A 25,000-nucleotide genomic window follows, 5' to 3' on the forward strand; every position below is an offset into this window, starting at 1 on the left:
TGACCCTCTCTACCGGCATCTTCCCTTTCGCCTTCAAACGCACATTCATCACTCCTATTGTCAAGAAACCATCTATCAATGCCTTCAGAACTTTGCACGTGCTGCTCCTCATATTTGGAACTCCCTGCCCATCTGACCAGACATGGGTTAGGGTGGAAGAATACTGGAGACTGTTATCACATGCAGGGAGTAACCAGTTCCCGACAGGAATTTCTGCAGCTCTCTTATTGTTTCCGTATGCCTTTTGGTAGCCTCCCTGGTGAGTTTTCTTCTTGTTGTGTCATCAGCTTTAGAGGGAATTTCCTAATCATGTCCCTGTTCTGCACACTCTTTTCTGTCTGCTTATTGCAGTACACACTGTGACACAAAACCAAAATAAATTAGTTTTGTCTATTCAAGCTTTTGTTAAAAAAATACACAGCACAGGTAAATTAAGTTCAAGTGAAGGAGAATCACCTGCTTGAAATCTAATTATTTCTAACTACTTCTAAAAAGGTGCCAACAATTTTCTCTGGCCCATTTAATTATTTCAGTGTTAAATATGCTACTACTACATTTTTCTGATTCTTAAGTTTTATTTCATTGCAAACTAAATATATACATATGTGGATAACAAAATTGTTTTTATTTCAACAATTTTCTGGAAGAAACTGTTCATTATTAGACAAGGAACAGCAAGGGTGCCAATATTTTTGTCCACAACGGTGTAGTATATAATGTAGAACATATTATATGATTCAAGACCATACACTCTGTGTCCCTCACCTCTCAAGTGTCCAATGGGACATTTTAATATATAAAGTAGTCAAAGTATTTCATACCATGCAAAGTATACAATATGTAGTACATACTTGCCAACATTTTTATCTCCCCACCTGGGAAATCCCCGAAGGTAGATCCTGCTGGCGAGTCTATGAGGCGTGATTCCTGCGATTCATGTCTTTAAGCCCCATCCCCATCCACTTCATTAGGTAAGTGAGAAGGATGTGGGAGATTGCACTGCATTCCCGAGAGAACTTGTAGAAATTCAGGACACTCCTCAACATTCCGGGGAAGTAGAAAACTCTGATTTAGGGCAATTTTTAATGAGAAATCACTTGTACCAAAGTGGAGATCCCATATGTTCATATAATTCATGCAACTACATGTGAAAGTGTGTAAAGAACATGTGAACAATAGGTCTTCATTCCAGCTAAAACAGCAACAGTTGTACAAATTTAAGCATTTTGCACCAGGGTTACTTGGCTCTGGTGCAAAACCTGCTCTAGCTACTCCCTCATAATCCCCCCTCACACACACACACACCTGGTCACACCTACTCTAACATATCACATGGCTCAATTTTAAAGCCACCATGTATAATTCAGTTCACATTACTCAATTCTCTATAACTCTTTTACATGCACCAGTTATTGTTATTATATATGACGTTCATAATAGTAAACTCTTTATTGTGTACATCAGGGTTGTCCAACCCGCGGCCCGCGGGCGGCATACGGCCCACGACGCCTGTAAATGTGGCCCAGAAGGAGTTTTGGTTGTGGCAAGGGGGCAGCACTGTTAATGGGAAAAAAAATCCTGCAAAAACAAAGAAAACAAAATACTTACCTTGCGGTCACGTCAGCTGGTACTTCGGCTCCCTCCCTTGTCTTCTCCTCCGTGCGGTGCTCGCAGTGAATGTCAGGTGTGATATCATCACGCCCAACATCCATTGTGGAGCGCAGCACAGAGGAGTCACCCACGCGAGAAGAACAATCAGCAGCATAGAATTGGAGAAAAGAAGAGAAGAGGACAGGAGAACAAGCCGATTAAAAGGTAAGTTAAGGTTTTTTTTTTTTATTATTTCAAGGGATGCTGACCAGTGAATAAAAGTCACCTGGTCCTGGAGCATCATGGACCTTATCTCCCTGCTACATACTTCTACTTGTAATACTAATGGGGCATTATATATTATTATCTTTGGCCCATTATAAGTTGTTATCCCTTAACTAACATAGTGGTGTAATTAGCAAAACAGGTCACAATTTGTGGTCACAGTGATGTATATGTCAGGTACCGCAGGCCTGGTCAGGGCACCCTGATATACAATGCCTGGCTTAAATGCACTTTATTGATATTGCATCGAAACAATACAAAAAGTGATTAGAGTATAATAACTAGAGAGGATTTTTTGAACAGGGCAATTGAAAGGTAAGTATAGGGGGATTTGAAAAAAAAGTGATATATATATATATATATATATATATATATATATATATATCACTTTTTTTTCTCATATATATATGTTAACTATGTTTTCTATGTTTTTTTGGATGATCAGCTATCATTATTGTTAGTGTATCTTATGTGTGGCCCAAATCAACTCGTCGTCTTCCAATGTGGCCCAGGGAAGCTAAAAGGTTGGACACCCCTGGTGTACATAGATACTAAGATGCTCTCACTGTTGCGTCAATTCCAAGTCCAGTGTTTATCAAAATATAAAAGCAACCTGTGCACTTTTTTGAGTGGCACGCAGAGCGGCAGGGTGTGGGAGTAACACTGTCAGTACAGGAAGGTGCAATATGACCGGATGACAGAATAAATCACTAGTCCCACCACTGCATCATCAGAACATACTGATGCAAACCACATCTCTACCCTTGACCTGCACCCATGATAATAAAGGCAACAATACTTCCCCACAAGAACAAAAAAAAGAACACTTAAAGAACATGTGGGCACATACTCTGCAAGCAAAGTGCCTGCCTACACAGCCTGTGACTAGCTTTGGGGTAAAGTGCTCATACCAATACATACCAGTCCACTTTGAAAACTGGGTTTTATTAGTAACAGCTTCTTATTTTAAAACAATGAAAGTGTACCCAAAAGTACTTAAGTACTTCTCTTATCAGATAGAGAAATTGAAGTCCAGACAGTCTGGAATCACTACGCACAGAAGTACAGCAGAAGTGTCACAGAAAGCACATGGATCATCATCATCAGCAGCTATTTATATAGCGGCACTAATTCCACAGCGCTGAACAGAGAATGCACTCACCTCAGTCCCATTGGAGCTTACAGTCTAAATTCCCTAACATATGCACACAGACAGAGAGAGAGGCAGACTAGGGTCAATTTTATAGCAGCCAATTAACCTACCAGTATGTTTTTGGAGTGTGGTAGGAAACCGGAGTACCCGGAGGAAAACCACGCAAACACAGGAAAAACATACAAATTTCACACCATGCTTCGATATGGATGGTTGGGTCCTTTACAATACGACTGGTTTTACTCCGCCCAGCAAGGAGACGTAGAATCAAAGGAGGTGAAGGCTTCGCCACGGACACCAGCAAAAAGATTTGGGCTTCGCTGTTTCCACCCTGAAAGTCTGGGTTCTCTGGATGGGTACCAGGCGAGTCTGACAGGAGAAGATGTTATGAGTCAACAAGGAGTGACCAGAATAGGAATAATAAGAATGAATAAAGGGTACCAGGATTAGCTTGAAAGCATGTAGCACTGGATACCAGGACCTGCTGAATAGGACCAAATACAGGGGGTGTAGTACGTATTAACGATGCTGTAAACACCGACAGTGTTTACACCGACTTAAACAGTCCGAATCATAACATACCATGTCAAAAACACAAACTTACGTATACACAAACACACCACAGTTTCGATGTGAGGAGAGCCTGTCACATGAAAATTACGTCAGTTTGAACCGCGACTTGCATATTTAAAGCGGCAATGCAACAGACCCGGTGTAGGAACATGCATGGGTGGGAATATTATTAACTCTGTTATTTTAAGATTGAGATTGAGTTGGTGAGAGGATATCCAAGATGAAATGGCAGAAAGACAGTCGGTAACGCGGGACAACCAAGATGACGGTCTGGATAGGATAAATAAATTTATGTATCATCTGCATTCAGATGATACAGATATCCAAAAGGAGCGTATTAGTTTTCCATAAGAAGTGGTATCGATCGAGAACAGAAAAGGACCTAGTACTGAGCCTTGTGGTACTCCAACTGAGCAGGGAAGCAGAGCAGAGGTGGATCTGGAGAAATTAACACTAAAAAAGTAGGATGAGAACCAGGGTAGGACAGTGTCTGGAAGACCTAGGGATTTTAGCGTTTGCACAAGAGGACAGAGGACCCTGGGGGAGACCCAACAGAGAAAGTTCAACTTCAGCACGGGACCCAAGTAAGTGAGTCTGAGGGTCCAGCACGTGACAGTAACCCCATTCTTAAAGGTGACCACCAATCACCTTACATAGGGTTTGCTGGGAAATTTACAATGAAATTTTTTAAGAATAGGCGCATAGATATCAAAGGAGGAATTTGGGATCCTCAACAGGGTGAGTCTCAGGCACTTCAAGACCCTGACAGTCTTCAAATGCTTGTGAAAGAGCATCAGCTTTCTTATTCCTGTCCCACAGTCTAAAAGGTAAAATGAAGATCAAATCGAGAAAAGAAAACAAAAACAGGGACCAGTAGGATTGGCGTGAATTCAAACATTGAGTAGATTGGAGATACAGCAGCTTTTTGTTTTCAGTAAAGATGGTTACAGGAAAGCGGGAGCAGTTAAGAACATATCTTATTCTGTAAGAGCGAGTTTAATGGCCAGAAGTTCTTCATCTCTATTTGTATCGTTTCTTTCAGCTGGAAGGAATTTTTGTGAAAAAGAAACCACAAAGGTGCAATTTCCCCATAGAAGATCTCTGAGAAAGTACAGCTACAACATCGGAGAGAAGAGGCATCAACTTCCAAGAAGAAAGGGACAGTCGTATCTGGATGTTTAAGGACAGGAGCTGAAGAGAAATTAATGCTTTAAATGCTGATGTGGTCCAATGCTTAACATCCACCACTTTTCAAGTGAGGAAAATAATGGAAGCGGCTAGTGTGGAATATCCTGGAATAAACTGTCTGCATTAATTGGCAAAGCTGATAAATCGTTGGATAGCTTTGAGTCCAACTGGTTGTGGCCATTCCAAAATGGCACACACTTTCTCTGGATCCATTTGTAGCCCTGAGCCATAGATAATACACCCGACAAAAGGCATTTGAAAAACAGGAACATTTTTCCAATGTACTGTAGAGCAGATGTCTGAGGAGAAGAGATACGACTTAGGAGGATAGACAACTGCACAGGAGTAGAGTAGATCTCTGTAGATTTCATTAACAAAACTCTGGAAAACTTCTGGGGCATTGCAGAATGGGCATCATTGAATATTCATAGTGTCTATCTCTAGTATTTATAATTTTGTTTCATTATGTTATCAGACATTCAAGATTAAAACCAATTATATAAAAAAATAAAATTAAAATAAAAAATAATAAAAAAAATTACTTGTAGAATTATTGGAATGAATAGACCTAATAATTAAGAGTTCCAGATATTAATTTGTTTGGTCAAATTTTTTGCCGCCTCATCTCAAAATGGTAATAAAAGTGAATATGTACAGCCTAGTACAAAAAAAACTTCAGCATCAATAGCAAGACATTTTGTGATTTGTGATTTGTATTTAATGCATTTTGGTTAATATAACCTTGTTCCCTCTTAGTCTGCTTCTTTGATTACCCAGGAAAAAGAGGTCTTCAATCTCTCACTCTTACATAGCATATATGTACTAGAGAAATCACCCCTCCATCATTCCTCTCCCATAAATTACCTTCCTGTCTCCCTTCTCCATCAAAATTCCTTAAAAGTCTGGTATTTACCTACCTAATCCAGTATTTCTCAGTTCACAAACTCGTGGCCTTGGTTTCCCATTTGATTATTCCCTAATTTTCACTCCCCATATTCGACTCCTTGCAAAATTATACCTTAAAAAAATCTCAGCATCCACCCTTACAATACCAATGAAAACACTAAAAAAAAATATCAAAAAATAAATAAATCATCATCTCCCATCTGAAGTACTTTAACATTCAATTGGCTTGAATTAATCTAGCACTACATCAAATCATCTTGAATGTGTCTGCTAGACTGATTCCCCTCACTTTTTTGAACTGATGCCATTTGCCTTCAGAATAAAATGTATTATTCACCTCTATAACGCCCTGCATAGCATTGCATTGCCCAACAACCTTATGGTTATACACGTGTTTATTCCATTGCACAAACATTTGTATATTTTGGTTAGTTAGCTGCGGAGTTCTTAGTTATGATCAGGCATCTCTCATCTTCTGTTACAATGAATCCCATTGTGACAGGATAGACCTCCCTTGCCACCCTGTCTGTTGTTGCTGGTAACTGGCTGGGCTTACTTTGCCACTGTTCCCTTTCTTTATCCCAATTGTGGCCTCTAACCACAGTAGGAGGGGCTTACACTGCTTCCACCACTAGGCTCCTACACCGGCACCTAGAACCACTTCCTTCTGGGCAACTGTCGCTGCTAGTGTACTCCCTCACTGGGCACCTGAATTGGTACCCGACCTCTTCCAGTAGATCACGGTGCTGTGGATGGTTAATCCCTGGCCTATCACACTGGCCAGAGCTGCTGGATAGCGGGGAGAGCGTTGATGTTAGACGCTAGGTTCCTACCTCAGAACAGCCGGAGAATGAATTAGATTTCGGTCTAATCAGCAGGTCACAGGACTTAGAGCAGGGAAGCAGTCGGAGGAACTTTAAGCAAAATGATGTTTATTAGCTCAAGTATCCTAACAAGTACAGTTCACACTGGTTTAAGGTACCAGTGATCAGAAGGTCAGATGGAATAATAATGATACATTTCAGTACAAACCAGTGTTTTTTTATACACATTCTGACACACGTTAGCAGGGGGTAAGCCAGCCCCCTGATCCGTGATGGCTCCACAAAGACTGAAATATTTAATTCAAAGATTAACATCAGGATGTAAGATGTTCTTTAAACTTAGATTTTAAATGCAATTTATACTTAACAAAATTTACACTAATCTGTGGTTTCCTAAATCACATTGATCAGAGGCTTCCTTTCACTTTAACCAGGCAGGATACAGGTAACAACTCTCTTCCTGAACTTTCAGGCTGAAAAGACCTGTTGGCTACTGAGATGAAAAGGTCTAATTAACATGAGATTATCGATCTATAGACAGTTGCAAAAACAAACCCAAATTTCCTCTCCTGGCCCAATCTCAGCAATAAATACATTTCATATACCAAAATTAACATAATATAAAAAATATGCACATTTCCAATACACAGTATCAAGAATCAGAACATTTCTAAATATATAAATTGGCACACTGTGCTAATAATTTAAATATATTACAATAAGTTATTTATAAGTGATCCAACCACACTCATGTATTGTCTAAATGTAGAATTTCACTCCATGACTTTACAGTGCCAATTATGTTGGTGTTATATAAATACACAACAACTACAACAACAATAATTGGAACTGCAACGCCCATTCAAAGTATTGTACAATAAGAGGAACACTTCTTCAATTTGAAATGCCACAGATTTCATGTCACAAACCCTCTGTTTTCACAAACCGCGATATGCAATGGTCCTAAAAAATGAAAATGGGGAGCTGGTCACAATGGACATTCAAAGGGCCAATTTAAAGCAGAAATCCCACATAGGTCTTTATTTATTTTCTTTAAATAGCAAGTTAAGTACCCTTTAAGCATGCATCTAATAATAATTTTTCTTAGCTGTCCATCCATAAATCATTCTCTCTCTGGAGATTTCAAAATAAAACTGCCAGTTCCATAGACACAAGCTCACATCTCTCAGTACGCCATGTGAAAGCAGTGATTGGAGGTGAAGGGGATTATTTCACATTACAGAGAGCAGGCAGAACTCTGAGGTACATTCCAAAACCTCTCTGCTCACTACAACATGTGCCATGTGACTGTGGTTGCCATTGTAGTCCATAACAATGTGCAAATTTATAAAGCATTAATGGCAACCTGAATAAACAAATCAATGAAAATTGCAAATACCAACATTCTTCTGTAGCCTGTCACAGTGATGTTAAAAAACACAACCCGTTTTTTTGCATGGGATTGCAGCTATAATATTTTCTTTGACTATATACAAAGGGAAAAGCTGGTGTTGATGCAGTACTTTGTAAAACAATGCTTATAAACACTTTACCCAACTTAACACTGTGGCTGAAAGATTAAACAAAATTAATATGAATAAAGCACCAGAACCAGATGTTTTAGATTTGCGTGTATTCAGGGAGCCTAGCTCAGTCAACCATTATTTCTAATTTTCAAAGAATCTACTGCCTAAGATTGTGCCAATGGAATGGCAAAAAAGCAAAAGTATTAACAATATTCTGAAAAGGATTGAGGCTTCTGCCTAGTAAATATAGATTAGATAGTTTAACATATATAGTGAGAAAGATATCTGAGGGGATAATGGACCATACGTAAAAGGGTCATTCCATGTCAGTTCAACCAGGGTTGTCCACCATCCGTCTCCGATTTCTATGAAAATTTTTTAGTTGAGAGGACGTCAAAACAACTATTTCTGCCAAATATCTCGACTGTCTGACAATTAGTTGATTAAATATTGATTTTTCAATTTTTTTAAATAATTACTAATCGCGGCTTCTTTTTCCAGTTTATTTGAAGTACCACGGGTGTTAATTAAAGACTCACCACAAAATTAGGACCACTAAGGAAACTCTTCCTCCCGAATCCAAAAATCCAAACCAAATTACTTTATCTGCCTCAGATTTTGCTTTACGGCAAAAACGCACATTTTTCGAATAGAATTAAAAACGCTAGGGTCAATTGACATTAGGGATCCCATTTTTTTTTTTGGGAAGGGGGGGGGGTGTTTAAAAAAGGTATACATTACTACCATAAAAAAAAAAAATCAGCCGGGTACTCTGTTTCATAGTGGAGAAAAAAAATAATGAAGTTGTTCAATCAATATTTAATCAACTAATTGTCAGACAGTCGAGATATTTGCCAGAAATAGTTGTTTTGACATCCTCTCTTAACTAAAAAAATTTAAAAAAAATCTGAGATGGGTGGTGGACATTTCATGTTTTTTTGGGTGATCTGATGTGGAATGACCCAAAATTATGTTCTACACAGGAAGGTTTTGTCCACATCCGGTTAATAGTGAAATATTTCACCTGCTGATAGAAAAAGCTATTTTTTCATCGCACAATGTATGCATATAAAATATCCTATGATACTATTTATTAAAACTTGTCTGCAAGTTAAAAAACATAAAATCATAAAAAAACTCACCTTAACGGAGATAGCAGATATATGTATGACTCATTGCAGAGATTCAATTTAACATGTGCATCCACCAAATTTTCAGAACTTTTAGCCAATGTCTGTCTATAAATGTGACTCATAACAACCATGCGATTACCATGTGGAACTTTATAAATGTTGCAAACAATTTTTGCCCTTCGGTTTGATCCGTCAGCTAAAAGAAAGTGAAAAGTAATAAAAAAAGTAATACGGCTTATATAATTTTTTACGTAATGCATCAGGGAATACAAACAGAAGTAATGCCAATATAGTGTTCTTTTTAAATGAGTGACATACATTTTAAAGAGACTTAACACACTTTGTAATCTTGTTACCTATGTCACTGCAATAGTAGATCCTCTGTGGTCAGTTTCTTTAGGCTAAAACTGACTGTATTAATATTTGATAGCCTTACTGAGAGAAAGGTTAGTTCATGGTAAGGTTTGGAACCCTTACAAATGTTCTTATTTTTAAATACATTTGAACTCTAATTTATATGAAGAAACTTGGTTTAGTGGTCCTATAACAGTTAATTTCTTTTCTTATTTTTTCCCACATAAAAAAATTAACTGCCTGAAAGAAATGTTAGTGCTTTGCATTCACAGTATTATTAATGTCCATAAATGTATGCTTTATTTAGCATTACCTGTAATACAGATTAATATCAATTATTTTGTTTCTTGTATTGACAATTGTGACTTAAAGAAACATAAAATCTAAAATAAAAGCTTTTAGAAATAGAGAAAAGGAGGAGGTAGTTAATCAAGGTGAGATACTATGAGAGAGTAAATAAGAGTTTTGGTAAAGTACATGGTGAGAAAGGGACGGATCCTGGATATTATATTCTGGAAGTGTAAGTGGCAGGATAGATAGAATGTGAGGTTTCAAGCAGAGGTAAAAGTTGAGGAATACCTCTAGGCAGTGTATATAAGGCTCGTTCCGGCGGCGCCCGGAGCAACAATTGAATACCCCCCTTAGAAATATTAAGTTTAAGAAAGTGCTGGGATGTACAAGAAGGTATGGCCAAGGGAGCGAGACAAGAGAGATGAGGAAAGGGGAGGAAAGATACATTTGGGTGTCATCAGCATACAGACGATACTGTAGGCCAAAGGTCACAAAGGCAGGAGGAGTAGAGGTGAAGAGCAGGGGTCAAAAATGCATCCTTGGGGAAATCTGACAGGTAAGGAAAGAGGGAGGTAAGTGGAGTCTGGTGTGGAGTCAGAAAAAGACAAGTTGGTGAGGTAAGAAGAAGACCTGGAGAAGATAGTGTTACAGAGGCCTATTGATTAAACAGTTTGCAAAAAGAGGGGGTGATCAAAACTACTGAAGACAGCAGAGAGATCAAGAAGAATGAGAAAGGAGAAGTGTCTCTAAGATTTAGCAGAGAGAAGGAGTTTATTTAATTAAGTGAAGACAATTTCAGAGGAGTGGAGTCAGTGAAATCCAGATTGAAGTGGGACAAGGAGGGAGTGAGAGGAGAGAAAAAAAGGTTAGGTGGTTGCAAAAAACAAAACAAAAAACAGTTCCAAAAGTTTGGAGGCAAAGGGAAAGAGGGAGGCAGGGCCTTAATTAGAGAGAGAGGCAGGGTCAACAGACTTACCTTTGAATATAGGGGAGACATGTTTGAAGGAGGAGAGAAGGTACAGGTGGAGAGGGATAGGTTGAGGAGGTGGGCAAGGTGGGAGCAGGCCTTGAGAGAGAGCAGAGATTAGTAGATGTGGCCAAGGGGGCAGGTGGGATGGTGTAAGGATAGAGGGGCACATATTGCAGTATCTGCAGAGAAGGTGGGTAGGCTAGTGAGTGGGGCCACAGTGGCAAGTGGGGGTTCGAGGTAGTGTCCCTAGAGGCGTGTGGGGCGAGAAGGAAATGATGGAAGGAGAGGTCATGAAACGTGGACTCAATTTTGGAGGTGAAGTGGGAAGGAATCGAGAGCAGAGTGGGGAGGAGTAAGGAGAAGAAGGAGTTGAGGGTAGAATTAGAAGAGGAGAGAATGAATTTGAAGTGAAGGAAATCAGCATGAGAGAGCAACTTCCTCCACAGCCATTTTGCCATTTGGAAATACTTTTGAAAACAGCGGGAAAGTGCTCTATAATATTGCTCTTTTTCCTAACTACATATTTAATTACAGGGCACATTTAAAAAAAAAATATATATATATATATATATATATATATATATAATACCAGAAAAGTAAATGACATGGGCTACAAAGTTTGTCAATATACAGAATAGAAAGTTGTGTACCTATATTTGTAGATGATACAAGAATATGTACTTGATACTAACGCAGAGCAGAATAGTACCTCCCTGTTTTTGTGCTATGGTTGGGTGCTGGTGGTTTAAAGGGAAATGGCATGACCAAACTAGGATTTGTTGTTCCAGTTCTTTGCTGTAATATTTAGATTATTAAAGAAGAAAACAAAACATTGTTGAAAGTGAAGGTTAATAAAAAGGATTCATCATACAATTGTTTGAACATGAAAAAGGCATCATAATACTTTAATATGCCTTTTACAGCCACAATACTCCCCATATTATGCATAATGTGTCCTCCAAGAGTTCTAAAGTGTTTGAAAATAGTCCAGCGTATTACATCAAACTACACCATAGCAACCCTAGTGCCCATCAAATTAAGTCAGTATGCCTCAAAATACCCCAAAGTGGCCATTACATTTCTACCTGTGTCAAACTTCACGCATACTCAATATAAATAAAAGGATATCTACATGGTGCATGAGCTTCAGCTTCACTGTACAGTATGCCTCTGATGAATAAAAAGTGGCATTTTGGAAATGGTCTGACTTGCATGGCACCAATTCACAGTGAATCACCTTAATATCAATATTAGATATCTATCCATATATATAATATATATATATATATATATATATATATATATTCACATACGCACGCACAATAAAAAAATGGAGGAAGCACTCAATACTTACATCAGTCCCAGAGCAATTTATCCAGTATAACATTAACATATGTTCCTCTGTGCGGGGTTCATAGTGGTAATGCTAAACATCCATATATGGGCAGCACAGTGGCTAAGTGGTTAGCACTTCCGCCTCACAGCACTGGGGCCATGAGTTCAATTCCCGACTATGGCCTTATCTGTGAGGAGTTAGTATGTTATCCCCGTGTTTGCGTGGGTTTCCTCCAGGTGCTCTGGTTTCCCCCCACACTCCAAAAACATGCTAGTAGGTTAATTGGCTGCTATCAAAATTGACCCTAGTCTGTCTCTGTCTGTGTGTATGTTAGGGAATTTTGTAAGCTCCAATGGGGCAGGACTGACGTGAATGAGTCCTCTGTACAGCGCTGCAAAATCAGTGGCACTGTATAAAATAAATTGTGGTGATGTCCAAACACAGACAAAAACCAGTGTTGAAAAACAAAAAACACTGAAAACTATATGGTGTAGTATTTATAACAAATCCTTTAATAAAGTACACAAAGTAATCCACTCACACACAAATTTATATATCACTTATCTGGAGTCCTGATAATCTGTATTTAGCTAGTGGGAGGATTTAGCAGGATGTAGGATTTAGCTATACTAAATATGGGTGTGGTTTGATTGAGAGCAAATATTCATAGTTTTAAACAAATTGCTTTTTTTGAAAACCATATATTAATAATTCCTGCTTATATCTCAGCATACAGAGCAAAATAGTGATACTGTATAGCTGTAGATTGCCGATTACAGGAATTGAGAGGTGTTTGTAATTGTCATTGTGAATAGTTTTCTAACAGCTGTTCTTGGAGCTAGTGGCTAGTGTGGTGAATCCTCACAGTGCCCTCCCATTTAGGAGCAGACTCTACCACAGGAGGAGGAACAATCACTTAAATAGGAAACAGACCCTTAACACCCAGGTGGTTGCCATAGCCTGTAGGTTACTAAACTTATCTTCCCGCTTGCTGGGTATGGACTGATGTGTCTAGGCCCCAGTTTGAATGCAGGCAACTTCAGGGTGATGTTTCGTGTGAAGAGCCACACTTTTTCGCCCTCTGAGACAACCGGCCCATCCTCTCTTCTGGATCGCAAACCTTTTTTGGTTAGCTACCACCGTCTTCAAATACTTTTCAAGCCTTTTTCACACACCATAGAGATCCTGTTTATCACTCAAAGGAACCATATATGTGGCATGCAAAGATGGAAAGACCAGCAAATGAAATGCATAGTTGTCATAGAAGGGGCATACCGATGTGGAGTCTTGCACCAAGTTGTTTCATGAGAACTCAGCAAACACAAGCAATTGGGAGGAGTGGACCTAAACATCTGAGACAAAGCACAGCAAGAACTGTTTGAGGAATTGGTTGGCACAATTCGTCTGTCCGTTCAACTGGGGGTACAACCCAGATGAGAAGTGGAGTGAAATTCCCACCCGCTTGTAGAAGGCCCTCCAAAACCTAGCCATGCACACCTCTGTCGCAAGGAAGTCCAAGTGAAGTCTAAGGAGCCTTGGTGAACATCTGGGAGAGTTGCAGTAAAGACAGCAGAATCTTCAAGGCTGTGCAGTGGACTTTCTTGGAGATGGTGGAGTTTCCTTGAGAGCTGTGGAGGTCCATAGCATCTGTCATGGACAGGGGCATAAAAGAGTTTGGAACACAGTGTCTGTGGTACCTTGGAGTGTGCACAAATACTGCACTATTGGACGAAAAAAGCAACATCATTCCTTACAGTAGGCTTCCAGAAACCTCAGCGTTCCAAATCAATTTTCTTCTTGATACTATGATGCCCTGCCAGTCATGAATGGTGTCCTTACTGCAGAACCTGCAGCTGGCTGCAGGTTAAAACAACCATCTTTCCATCTGGTGCCTTAGAGAGCTTGATCAGCTCTGGCCTTGCAACCTGGATCCTATTCAGCAACTCAGAATAAATGGCTGCTCCCAAAATGAAGCCTAGAGGGATAATGATTTCGACCTCCATGATGGATTGTTTGGAAGAGATATGTTGTGAAGTGCATCAGCAATGAAGTTTCTGGACCCGTACGGGTCTATTATAATGAAGTTGAAGCGGGTTATAAAGAGTTTGCTGTGCATGTCAGCAATTCAACTCCCGGTAATCGCAGAGCCCTTCCTTAATGTTGAATGCGGTCTTCAATTTGTTTCCTTCTAGGATACAAATCAGGTTGTAGGCTCCCTGTAGGTCAAGTTTTGTGTAGAATGTGGCCTGACAGAGCCTCAAAGAAGTCTAAGACCAGTGGGAGGGGCTACCGATTCTGGATTGCTATTTCATTGAGCCTCCAATAAATTATGAAGGGTTTTAGGGATCCATCCATCTTCGTTACGAAGAAGAAACCTGCACTTGTAAGGGACTCTGGATTCGGTAATGAAACCTTGCTTTAAGTTCTTCTGTATGTAGGTGGTCAAGGCCCTGATTTCAGGCTCAGACAGCAAGTATTTCCTGCCCTCAGGGGCATGGAGCCAGGCAGGTCGATCTTGCAGTTCCATTTTTTGATGGGTGGAAATGCCTTTGCCTGATCTTGATACTATTCAGTCAGCCCCTTTGGTCCAGTCTCCTCATCTTGGGAAGTACATTCTCTTGCCATTCTCGCTAGTTTTAGGAAAGTGTTCTGGCATAACCATACCTCCCTACTATCTGTGTTACCCTCCGACTGATTACTGGGCTGTGAATGTAGAACTAGTACTAACACAGGATGACTGGGCTATAGGGGGTGTGAATGGACCTGAATGAAAACAGCTCCCGGTGACCAACAATGACACACATTAGCACCTGGATGGACTTGTGGGGTACCAAAGCTGGGGTTATGGGTCCACCATCCACAGCTTCTATTGTCACTGATCTAATTTTAGAAAGCAGATATCGTTCCATCTTTTAGGCGAAGTCCAAATCTATACAATTCTCCAGAATCAAAGAAGTTCTCATTGTCACCATAGCAGGACCCCCAGGAGATGGCAATGGATAACTGGAATTGAAGAATGGAAAGTGGAGGAAACATGACAGCAACACTCAATGGACTTGCCTGCTATTCCTGTGAGCAACTTCAATTCCCGAGGGCTCCGATCTTCTTAATTCTGAAAACACTTTCTTCCAGTGACCTTGGCACCCACAATAAATACATCAACCTGTCTCTCGTCATCTCTTCCTCACTTTGCTCCTGAATGCAGGCATCAAGCAGAATTCACATGGTGATGAGTCTCTCCGGGGAGATGGAAAGCTCCTGACAAGTGAGCTCATCTTTAATTGGGTCTGCTAATCCTTTCTGGAGGAAGGCTAACAGTGCCTCCTCATTCCATCCGATCTCTGCTGCTAGGGTCCAGAAGTTGCTAAGCAACATGGATAACACGTTACTCAATCCAATTAATTATATCAAGAGTGGCTCATCTACTATCCCTTTATCTGTATGTTTACCTGTGAAAAGGTAAACACAGAAAAGGACCAATCAGGCAGATCCTGAAACTCCTGAGACAGAAATTTATGCCTTTAAAAGAGAGCTCCAGAGAACAGCAAAGAGGCATTCACTACCAAGTGATAGCTGAAGTCAGGCTAACATTGAGATCCAAATCTCTGCACCTGACAGGAAAGGAACAATCGGTCCCTGGAGTACTGCCTGTGCCCTGATCTACCTCTCCAGGTCTTACTAGACTGTGTGTCTGTCAAAAGCGGAGTGACAGTGATTCAGGATCACTGCCTTCCTGGTAGCCTCAAAGGAGAGAGGGGTTGAAGCATGGATGGATAGACAGTAGTCCCTGAAAGTAACTAGGTGTCAAAGTAATAATTAACGAAAAACACTATATTACCAATTAGTTCAATAGAATGAGCTAATGAACTTGAATTTTATGTGTCTGTGTTTTTAAGAGAACGGAAAAACATGTATTGCACAATACAGAAAACAACAAGTTAGATAAGGGTCACATGTTCTTCAAATCACAATATAAGGCCAAAGGAAATATTTGCTCCAAATAAGGTCAAGAAGACCCTACCAAAAGACCCCTCCAAGAACATGTCACTTTAATGAAGATTAATGATAGAGACGTAGAGTGTCAGCAGTGATGTATGCTGGGAAAGTGTGTTTTAAGTAATGATCAGTAACATTTTCTATAAAAGAATGACTTAATCAAATATAGATTGTCTATTGGCATTTGAGACCCTGGGTGTATGTCTGCTTCGTCCAGTAATGGCTGTATCTATGTGTGACAGGATGGACCGCCTATGCCACACTCTCTGTTGCTGCTGGGAACAGGATGGGCTTACTTTGCCACCATTCATTTTCGCTATCCCAAATGTGCCCTTTAACTGTAGTAGGAGGGGCTTACAATGCTGCCACCACTGGGCTCCTTTACCAGTATCCAGTACTGGATTTCTTCTGGGTAACTGATGCTGCGAGTGTACCCCCTTGCTGGTGTACCTAGGCTGGTACTCCTGACACCTTACTATGGATCAGAGTTGCTGTGGATGGATCTCCCCTGAACTATCACACTGACCAGAGTTGCAGGGTAGCAGGCAGAGCCCATGAACCGGAAAAGCTGGGTCCAAACCTCAGTAACAGCTGGGAACGGATTAGAATTTGGGTCTAATCTGTAGGTCACAGAATTTTTAGCATGGAAGATATTTTCAAGCAGGTCTTTGAAGCAAATTATGTTTATTTGCAGTCACACTTATTGGAGGTACCAGTGCTAAGGTCAGATGAAATCAGAAGAACAAATTTTAATACAAAACATTGCTGTTTTTATACATATTTGAACACAGCCTCACTGGGTAAGCCAGCCCCCTCGAGGGCTGAGCTATTTTTAGATTTAGGAAGTAACCTATTTACCAAAACATGGATTTATCTGCAATGCAATGCTAACAATATTTACACTTATCTGTGATATCCTAAATACCTTGCTGTGATTTCCTGCAACTTATTTCATAGGCAGGAAATCTACTAGTAAGTCAAAGGGTCTAATTAACATGAATCGTTTCTTCAGACAGTTGCAGAATAAACATTCCCTAAAGAATGGTACAAACCCCAAACAAGCCATTTTCCCACACCACAATACACAAAAGACTTCCATCCACAAAGGCTAATTGTATGAGATATATACCTCCAGAAATAATGCATCTCCTCTAGCAAGGTTAAACAAGAAACAAATTTCTTCCCCTGGTCTCAGAAATAAGGATTTCCTATACCAAAATATACACAATATCAAAAATCAAAAATAAGTGCATTGGCAATAATATAAATAAGCAACCTGCGCCTTTAAATAAATTCATACCATAAGTTTATACGTGATCCAGTCACAAGCTTGCATGTTGATTAAGTCAGACAGTAGTGTTATTTGTTGAAGGTTATTATTTAAATATTATTATTGCTGTTTGGTGCTACCATTTTGTTAACTAAACCTATTTATATTATTTTGGATATTTGCCTGGGTGATCTTGAAAGATGGATAGGTACTGGGTAGGCCAGCTGTGCGGCACCCAGGGTTACATTAAACCTGGTATCATCACAGTGTGGCCTAGGCCAAAGCCTGGCCAGTGAGCAGGGGGAAATCCATCTTTGATCTGCTCTGTTGGAAACAAGGCGTTTTATTATTCAAACAGTAAGCAAGTCTGGGTCAGGAATACCCTGCACCCTTCAGTTTGCCATCAAAAGGCAAGGGTGCAGTAATGCTAGACTCCCAGGTGACAAACTGAGATCCTGTAGACAGGTAGTTGAGTTGGCTGGCCAACCATTCATAGCGGGCATTAGCTGCGAGGACTACTTGCTTCAGAAAGCCAATCTCTGCTGTTTTGAAAAGTGTCTCACCAGAGTCCTACCAGAGACAAGTTCACCTTTGGCAGGGGCAAAATGTCACTGTGGCAGCTACCAGGAAAGAACAACTTTGCTGGGATAAATATCAAAAACACACCACATCGAGGCATGCCAGTTGGTCCTGAGAAAACTGGTCGTCTGAGGTCAAAGGATTGTAGAAGGTAGAATAGTGATTGACAAAGTCAAAGACAAAAGACTGGAGACACTAGAATAGTGGGGGATGAAGCCGAGGTCTTAGAATTGGAGAAGGTTGAATCGTGATGTACAATAAAAAAAATAACAAGTCTTCTCCAAAGCACAAGCATAGAATTCCAGAAGCAAACTTTGCTCCTGCAAAATTTGGTAGAACTGAGGGAATTTTTAAAGGCTACAAAACAGACGCGATGCATTCTTCTGAATGACTTGACCTCTTCACTGAATGGCTGACTGCAGAATAAGAAAAGGAGCGATGATCACAGGAACCGAGAAAAGGTATCCATAGCAGTGATTGCGAACCTTTTTTTCTGACAGCCGTCATCTGGAGCTAGTGCTGTGAATCCTTACAGTATACATGCAAAGAATAAGAGATAGGCCCAGTTGATCAAAATTTTGCCTATCCTTAGTCTTAATTTACCACGGGCTCTGTTCCTGTCAGCATTTCCAAGTGCTGTGAGTTCAGGTCTCTCATCAGGATTGGACTCCTTTTGTGTGACTTACCTGTGGTTGCTGTGCATCGCTCTTCCAAGATCTGCTATAGTTGCTCTCGGGTACCTCCGCTGGAACTCTCCCATTACCCGTTCTCTGCTGCTGCATTCTGTGTTCCCTCTTCAGCTTCACTTCCTGGACTTCAGCGCTTCGCGATTGAAACTCCAGCCTCATTAGGAACTCTCTACACCTGCTGCGCTTAATTACCATCTAACGAATCAGTTAAGTCTTTCATTATTATTGTTTCTACTGAACTATCGCTGTATCAGTAACCACCTGCAGTGGCTCCAGGTTACCATATAAAGGATCAGCTAAAGCCTTCGACATTGTTGTTCCTATTGAACTGTCAGTGTATCAGTAATTCATCTGCTGTTTCCCTGAGATACCATCTAAAAGGATCAGCTAGTTTTTCATCATTATTGTTTCTACTGAACTGCCGCTGTACCAGTAATTCATCTGCTGTTGCTCCGAGTTACCATCTAATAGATCAGCTAGTTTTTCATCATTATTGTTTCTACTGAACTGCCGCTGTACCAGTGTTATCTGTGTTTCTTAATAAACCACTTCTATCACTTACCCTCTCTCCATGGTCTTACCTTTGGGGATCCTGACAGTGATCTTCACACTTTGCCTTAACAACCAAAGGAGCACGTGGTCTTAATTGTGGCTTATTAACACTACTGCTTGTATAATACAAAGAATGAAGCACCACCAAAGTGGAAATGTAAGTTACCACAGTGTTCCATGCCCTCTATCAGTGAACTTGACCTGTGGCCTCATGTTTATAATGGATATATTACTCCTCGACAAATTTTAGTATCCTTATAGTTCACAGTAGTGAGCAAATTATCCCATATGTCAAACAAAGCGATGAAAACAAAAATTAGGTTTCTAGAAACGGCAAAGGTAAAAACAGCGGACTGAGGGAATCTGGGCTCCTTGCCTGCTTTAACGTCACTCCACCGATTGCAATCTCTGTTACTGATTTATCAGCATCATCTGCACATTTTATTTGAACATTATTTGTTCAGTGCACTCTTCCTTTACAGATACATTTTTAAAATTGCCTGTCAAAGTGGTAAGTGTCCTAAAAGCTTGCAATGTAATATTTTCTATGGTCATCATTTCAATTGTAGGATAGGGTGAATGTTAGAATTTTGTGGCTAATAGGGTACATTAGGTTGTGCTATAGTGATGCTGTCAAAATTGTGTTAGCAGGGACTGTTGTATAGTTTGTAGGATATTGTGGATGTCAGTATTGTGTGGTCTAGCTATCCTTATTATGTCATCAGAATGGAGCTGATCAAGAAGACTACTTACCCTCAGTCAGTCCATATGTTTTTAATGCTTCTGTATCTCGCGCTTTAGATAAGGTATTACAATACTTTTTATGGGTATGGAATACAAGTCTTTTAACATTTGAATTTTTTTTTGTCTGGATTGGTTTTTTAGTCTGAGTAACAATGATCTCTAATACTGTACCTCATACTACAGATACCCTAGGTGTGCACCATACTGAAAGTGGTCTTTTCTTTGTTGTTACTGTTACTTAAATATACTAATATGGTAGTACCCAAATAAAATAATATAAAAACAATGCATTAACATAAACTAAATATATTTTCTTTAGGGTCATTACATTAGTAAATATAACTAGTAGATAGCATGAAAGTCAGAATTTTGTGGAGTGATCGTGTACATTAGGTTTTGCTATAGTGATGTTAGGATTGTGTGAGTAGGTGTTGTGGTGTAGTTTGTAGGATATTGTAGGTGTCAGTATTGTGTGGTGTAGTAGTATAATTTATTTGTAATATATTGTGGCCATGAATATTTTGTGGTAGTGTATTATAGATTGCAGCATATAAAAGGAAGTGATGGGCAACCGACGGCCCTCCAAGCCTCCCCCTCACGGCTACTGCTCCTTCCTGCTTTATTGGCAGATTTGTTAGTTATAGCTTGTAACTTTTGTTTAAAATGCCTGCTGATATGTTATTAAAGATTGGTTTTAACTTATTAATAATCTTAAGGGTAATGTGTGGTTCACGTAGTGTACCAGGTTGCCTATAACATGGGTAGTATAAAATAGGTACCAGTATTGTGTGGGGTGGTTAGTGTGGGCTTCTGTATCATGTGAGGTAGGGCAGTATATTGTAATCTGTAACATGGTGCATTGTGTGGTGGACAGTGGACTTAAGTCTTTAGGCTATTGTAAATATCAGTATTATGTGAAGTGGTAGAACAGTGTAAATTGTACCCTAATGTAGTAGTTACTTTGGTGTAGAGCATCAGTGTATTTTAAGTCATGGCACAGTGCAGAAAGCCGCATTGTGTGTAGGAGGATTTAAATGCAGGTTTAGTTATTGTTTGGAGTGGGTTGGTAAGCTGTGGTACATACATGCATTGAACCCCAAATTACAACACATGAATTGTTGTAGCATTTTTTTTTTTTTTTTAAACAAGCTGGTCTCAAGACCTTAATCATCTTTTCAGGCCAACTAATTATTTAATTGGTATAATAGTTTAGAAATAGCAGATCATATTTAGGCCAGGTTACTGTATGTAAAACATGTGACTCTCCCTCAGATTGTATTTTTCCTCAGGTTTCTTTCTATTCCATTTCTAAATTCATTAAACATTTAACTACTCTGCAATTAAATGTGTCCAGAATAAAAAAAAGTCACCCCAAAGTGACCTTGTGTCCATAAGGCCTTTGACCCTGTGACTGCTGTGAATACAATGGTGTACACACCAAGCAGCCACAACACTAAAACTACCTGCCTAATGCTGTGTAAGTTCCCCTTGTGCCACCAAAACAGCTTTGACCCATCAAGCAATGGATAACACAAGACCTCTGAAGGAGTCCTGTGTGGTATCTGGCACCAAGACATAAGCACCAGTCATTTAAGTCCTGTAAGGTGCGAAGTGGGGCCTCCGTGGCTCAGAATTGTTTTTCCAGTACATCCCACAGATGCATGATTGGATTGAGATCTGAGGAATTTGGAGGTCAAGTCAACACCTTGAACTCTTTGTCATGTTCATCAAATCATTTCTGAAATTTTTTTGCAGCGTGGCAGGGCATATTTTCCTGCTGAAAGGGGTCACTGCCATCAGGGAATACAGTTGACATGAAAGGGTGTGACTGGTCTGCAACAATATTTAGGTAGGTGGTTCGTGTCAAAATAACATCCACAGGAATGCCAGGACCCAAGGTTTCACAGCAGAACATTGCCCAGAGCATCACACTGCCTCTGCTGGCTTGACTTTTTCCTGTATTGCTTCTTGGTGCCCATTGTAGGCGCTTTCAGCAGTGGACAGGGGGTCAGCATGGGCACTCTGACCGGTCTGCGGCTACGCAGCCCCATATGCAATGCATTGTATGTTTTGACACCTATCTATCATAGCCAGCATTAACTTTTTCAGCAATTTCTGCTACAGTAGCTCTTCTGTGGGACTAGAGCAGACGGGCTAGCCTTTCCTTCCCACACGCATCAATGAGCCTTGCGCGCCCATGACCCTGTCGCTGGTTCACCCATTGTGGTTCCTTGGACCACTTTTGGTAGGTACTAACCACTGCTTACAGTGGTTGGAAATGCTCTGATACAGTCGTCTAGCTATCACAATCTGGCCCTTATCAAAGTCGCTCAGATCCTTAGGCTTGCCAATTTTTCCTGCTTCCAACACATCAACTTCATGAACTGACTGTTCACTTGCTGCCTAACATATCCCACCCTTTGACAGGTGGCATTGTAACGAGATCACCAATGTTATTCACTTCACTTGTCAGTGGTTTTAATCTTGTGGCTGATCTGTGTATATAGTATATTTAATATACTTAGGGGGATGGTTAGTTTAAGACAGGGTTGTCCTAAAGTTGACAATTAATTTAAGAATGCTTATTAGCTGTGCACTCTGGCACAGAAAGAACCCAAAAAGGAATGAAACCAAATATATTTTGTGTTGTACAGATTTTGTTTCTTAAATATAATAATTAATGGGGAGTGTAAATTTTACACAATCATTACATTTAACAAATAATATATATGTATAAAAACAGATTACAGGAGTTATTTATATTTTGTATATCCATTTACAAGGTGCAATTCTGCAAATTGGAAAAATAACATGATGCAGGTTGGGCAAATTTAAAATGTACAGACAGATTTGTAGTTGAGATGGTTGCTGCTCTAAAACACAGAAATAAAATTAAAGTTGTTCAGTATTTGTGTGCTATATAAAAAAAATCAGGCAGTATATTACTTGTAAAATAAAAAAAATAAAAAAATAATTGTAGTTTCACCCCTTGCATCGCAACATGGTTTGAATTTGCACCCTATAGTTGGATTGCTGACTGAGGCCCTAAAATGGTTTTCATCCAGTTTTGGGTTCCTTGTGTGTTGGAGTGCTCAACCAATAACATATCTTCTGGAAGGGACCGAAGACTTCAGTCATGTCGAGGATGCAACATGTGAAATCAATGTGTATCAGTCGTGAGGTAACCCTTATTATCTGGTGCTAGTCACTCACACTCCACTTCATTTAATAATGGCCATGCTTAACAGAGAAAGGTTTAAATATTCTTCAGTCGCACACTTTATCGGACAAAGCAGAAATGGCCTTTGAAACTTAACCCCTTTGTGGGCAGGACAAATTTAGCGCTTAATACTGTCACATTTAGGAGATATACCAGGTTTGTCAGACAAATACAAAAGATTGCAGCTAGCATTCTGTAGAGACAAATCGCCACAGATATGAGTCACAGAGGTTGCCGGGAACACATCTGTGAATTTGGGAAAAGATTATCACACACATACACAGGGACATAGAAAAAATACAGCATCAATAAAGCATTTTAGGCCAATAGAGCCAGTTCTGTTTATAAGAGTCTAACGACTATGTATTTCAGATATTTTACGTAAACCGCTATTACAAACAGAAAAGAAAACATAAATTGAATTTGTTTCACTACAGAGTACTCAGCATTGGTACTTTCATTACACAACTTTTATTTCACAGTGTGACCATGCAAAGTTTATATTTTTTGTTTGCAATGGGATAAATGTGGCTTTGTTTGGTAACATAGTGGAATAAAATGTAATTCTCTTATTTCCCCAAATTTAGGGATACAAAACCTACTTAAAATACCACTACATAGGGGGTGTGGCTTGCAAGCCAACATGGCCGGACGCGTCTGAGGGAGCTCCGGTCGGTACACTGTAAAGGGACCTGAAACAGGATGTGTGAGGGGAGATTGGAAACACCCAGCACCCAATAACGAGTCCGCAAAAACCTAAGCACTCAGGATTTTAATAATTGGATTCCCCGTTGGCGGTGGTCAGCTCTTCCCCCGGAGCGCGCTTGGGCGCCATTGAGGTGCCTGCACCATCTTACGGCTGGCAAGTGATTTCAGCAGCAGTGTCCCCAGTTTTGCCAGCACTAATCGGAGTTTGAGCTGGTGTGTCTACACCTGCCTGCCGCGAGAAGCCTGCAGCCTGGAGGTTGGGTAAGGCTGTAGTTCTTTTATAACTTTTGGCGTGAACGGCGCTCGGCAGCGGAGGTGGTTTTGTAGCTACAAGTACATAGTACACAGTATACTACAGAAAGTGCAAAGTACGCACAAAAGTAAAATAATAAAGAAAGGTGACATACTTAAAGTTGGGTGTATAGTTGTGGAAAAACACCTCTGTTTATTTCTGCTTCTCTGTTCACTGGACATTTTTGCTGTGCAGCTCATAGGCTATTCAACAGAGATTTCTTGTGCTGAAGCTGAGCTCCATCTAGTGGCAATTGAGCGCATTTCAATACATTCTTTGCTTTTGATCAGAAAAAAAAAGGAAACATGAAAAAAAACAACACACATTTTTAACATCAGTTGCAAGTACTCGGTTTTGACTTCTCAATTTCTCAACTTTTCCACGAGACACATAGGAAAGAAACTCACCTATCTCTACGAAACAAAGTCTTGAGATGTAATGTTCAAATGTAATTAGGAGGGATTAACACCCACTCTGTTTAATATTGAATGGGACTGGTTTAATTTCGTCAGCCTAGAGTATTGGTTTCTGACCTTCATCGTTGGAAATGGATAAATTAGTTAACTCATCAACGAGTGGTAAACCACAATGCACTGAATCTGAACGTAAAAGAGGAGGAGCGAGGAATGCTGGTCAGGGCAACAAATCATCCGATAAAGATGCAAATGACAATTCAACTACTATGGTTGCCAATCCTCCATCTCCACCACGATCCAGTCAGTTGGTGACGGATACACCAGCTCTTTCCTATGAATCTCTTGTACAGGTAATCAAGGAGACTATGAAACCATTAATGCAGCAACAGATGAATACCCTTACAG

At 40.0% G+C, this 25,000-nt stretch overlaps 1 protein-coding gene across 1 annotated transcript in view; it reads right to left on the reverse strand.

Moving 5' to 3' along the window:
* Positions 1-25,000, reverse strand: part of TBCCD1 (TBCC domain containing 1) — a 174,509-nt gene that overhangs the window by 98,341 nt on the left and 51,168 nt on the right. The window contains exon 4 of the mRNA XM_075178586.1: positions 9,188-9,374. Within this exon, the coding sequence (XP_075034687.1) occupies positions 9,188-9,374 (187 nt within the window). The remainder of the gene's footprint in view (positions 1-9,187; positions 9,375-25,000) is intronic.

Source organism: Mixophyes fleayi, chromosome 7 (genome assembly GCF_038048845.1).
Source record: "Mixophyes fleayi isolate aMixFle1 chromosome 7, aMixFle1.hap1, whole genome shotgun sequence".
NCBI lineage: Eukaryota > Metazoa > Chordata > Amphibia > Anura > Limnodynastidae > Mixophyes > Mixophyes fleayi.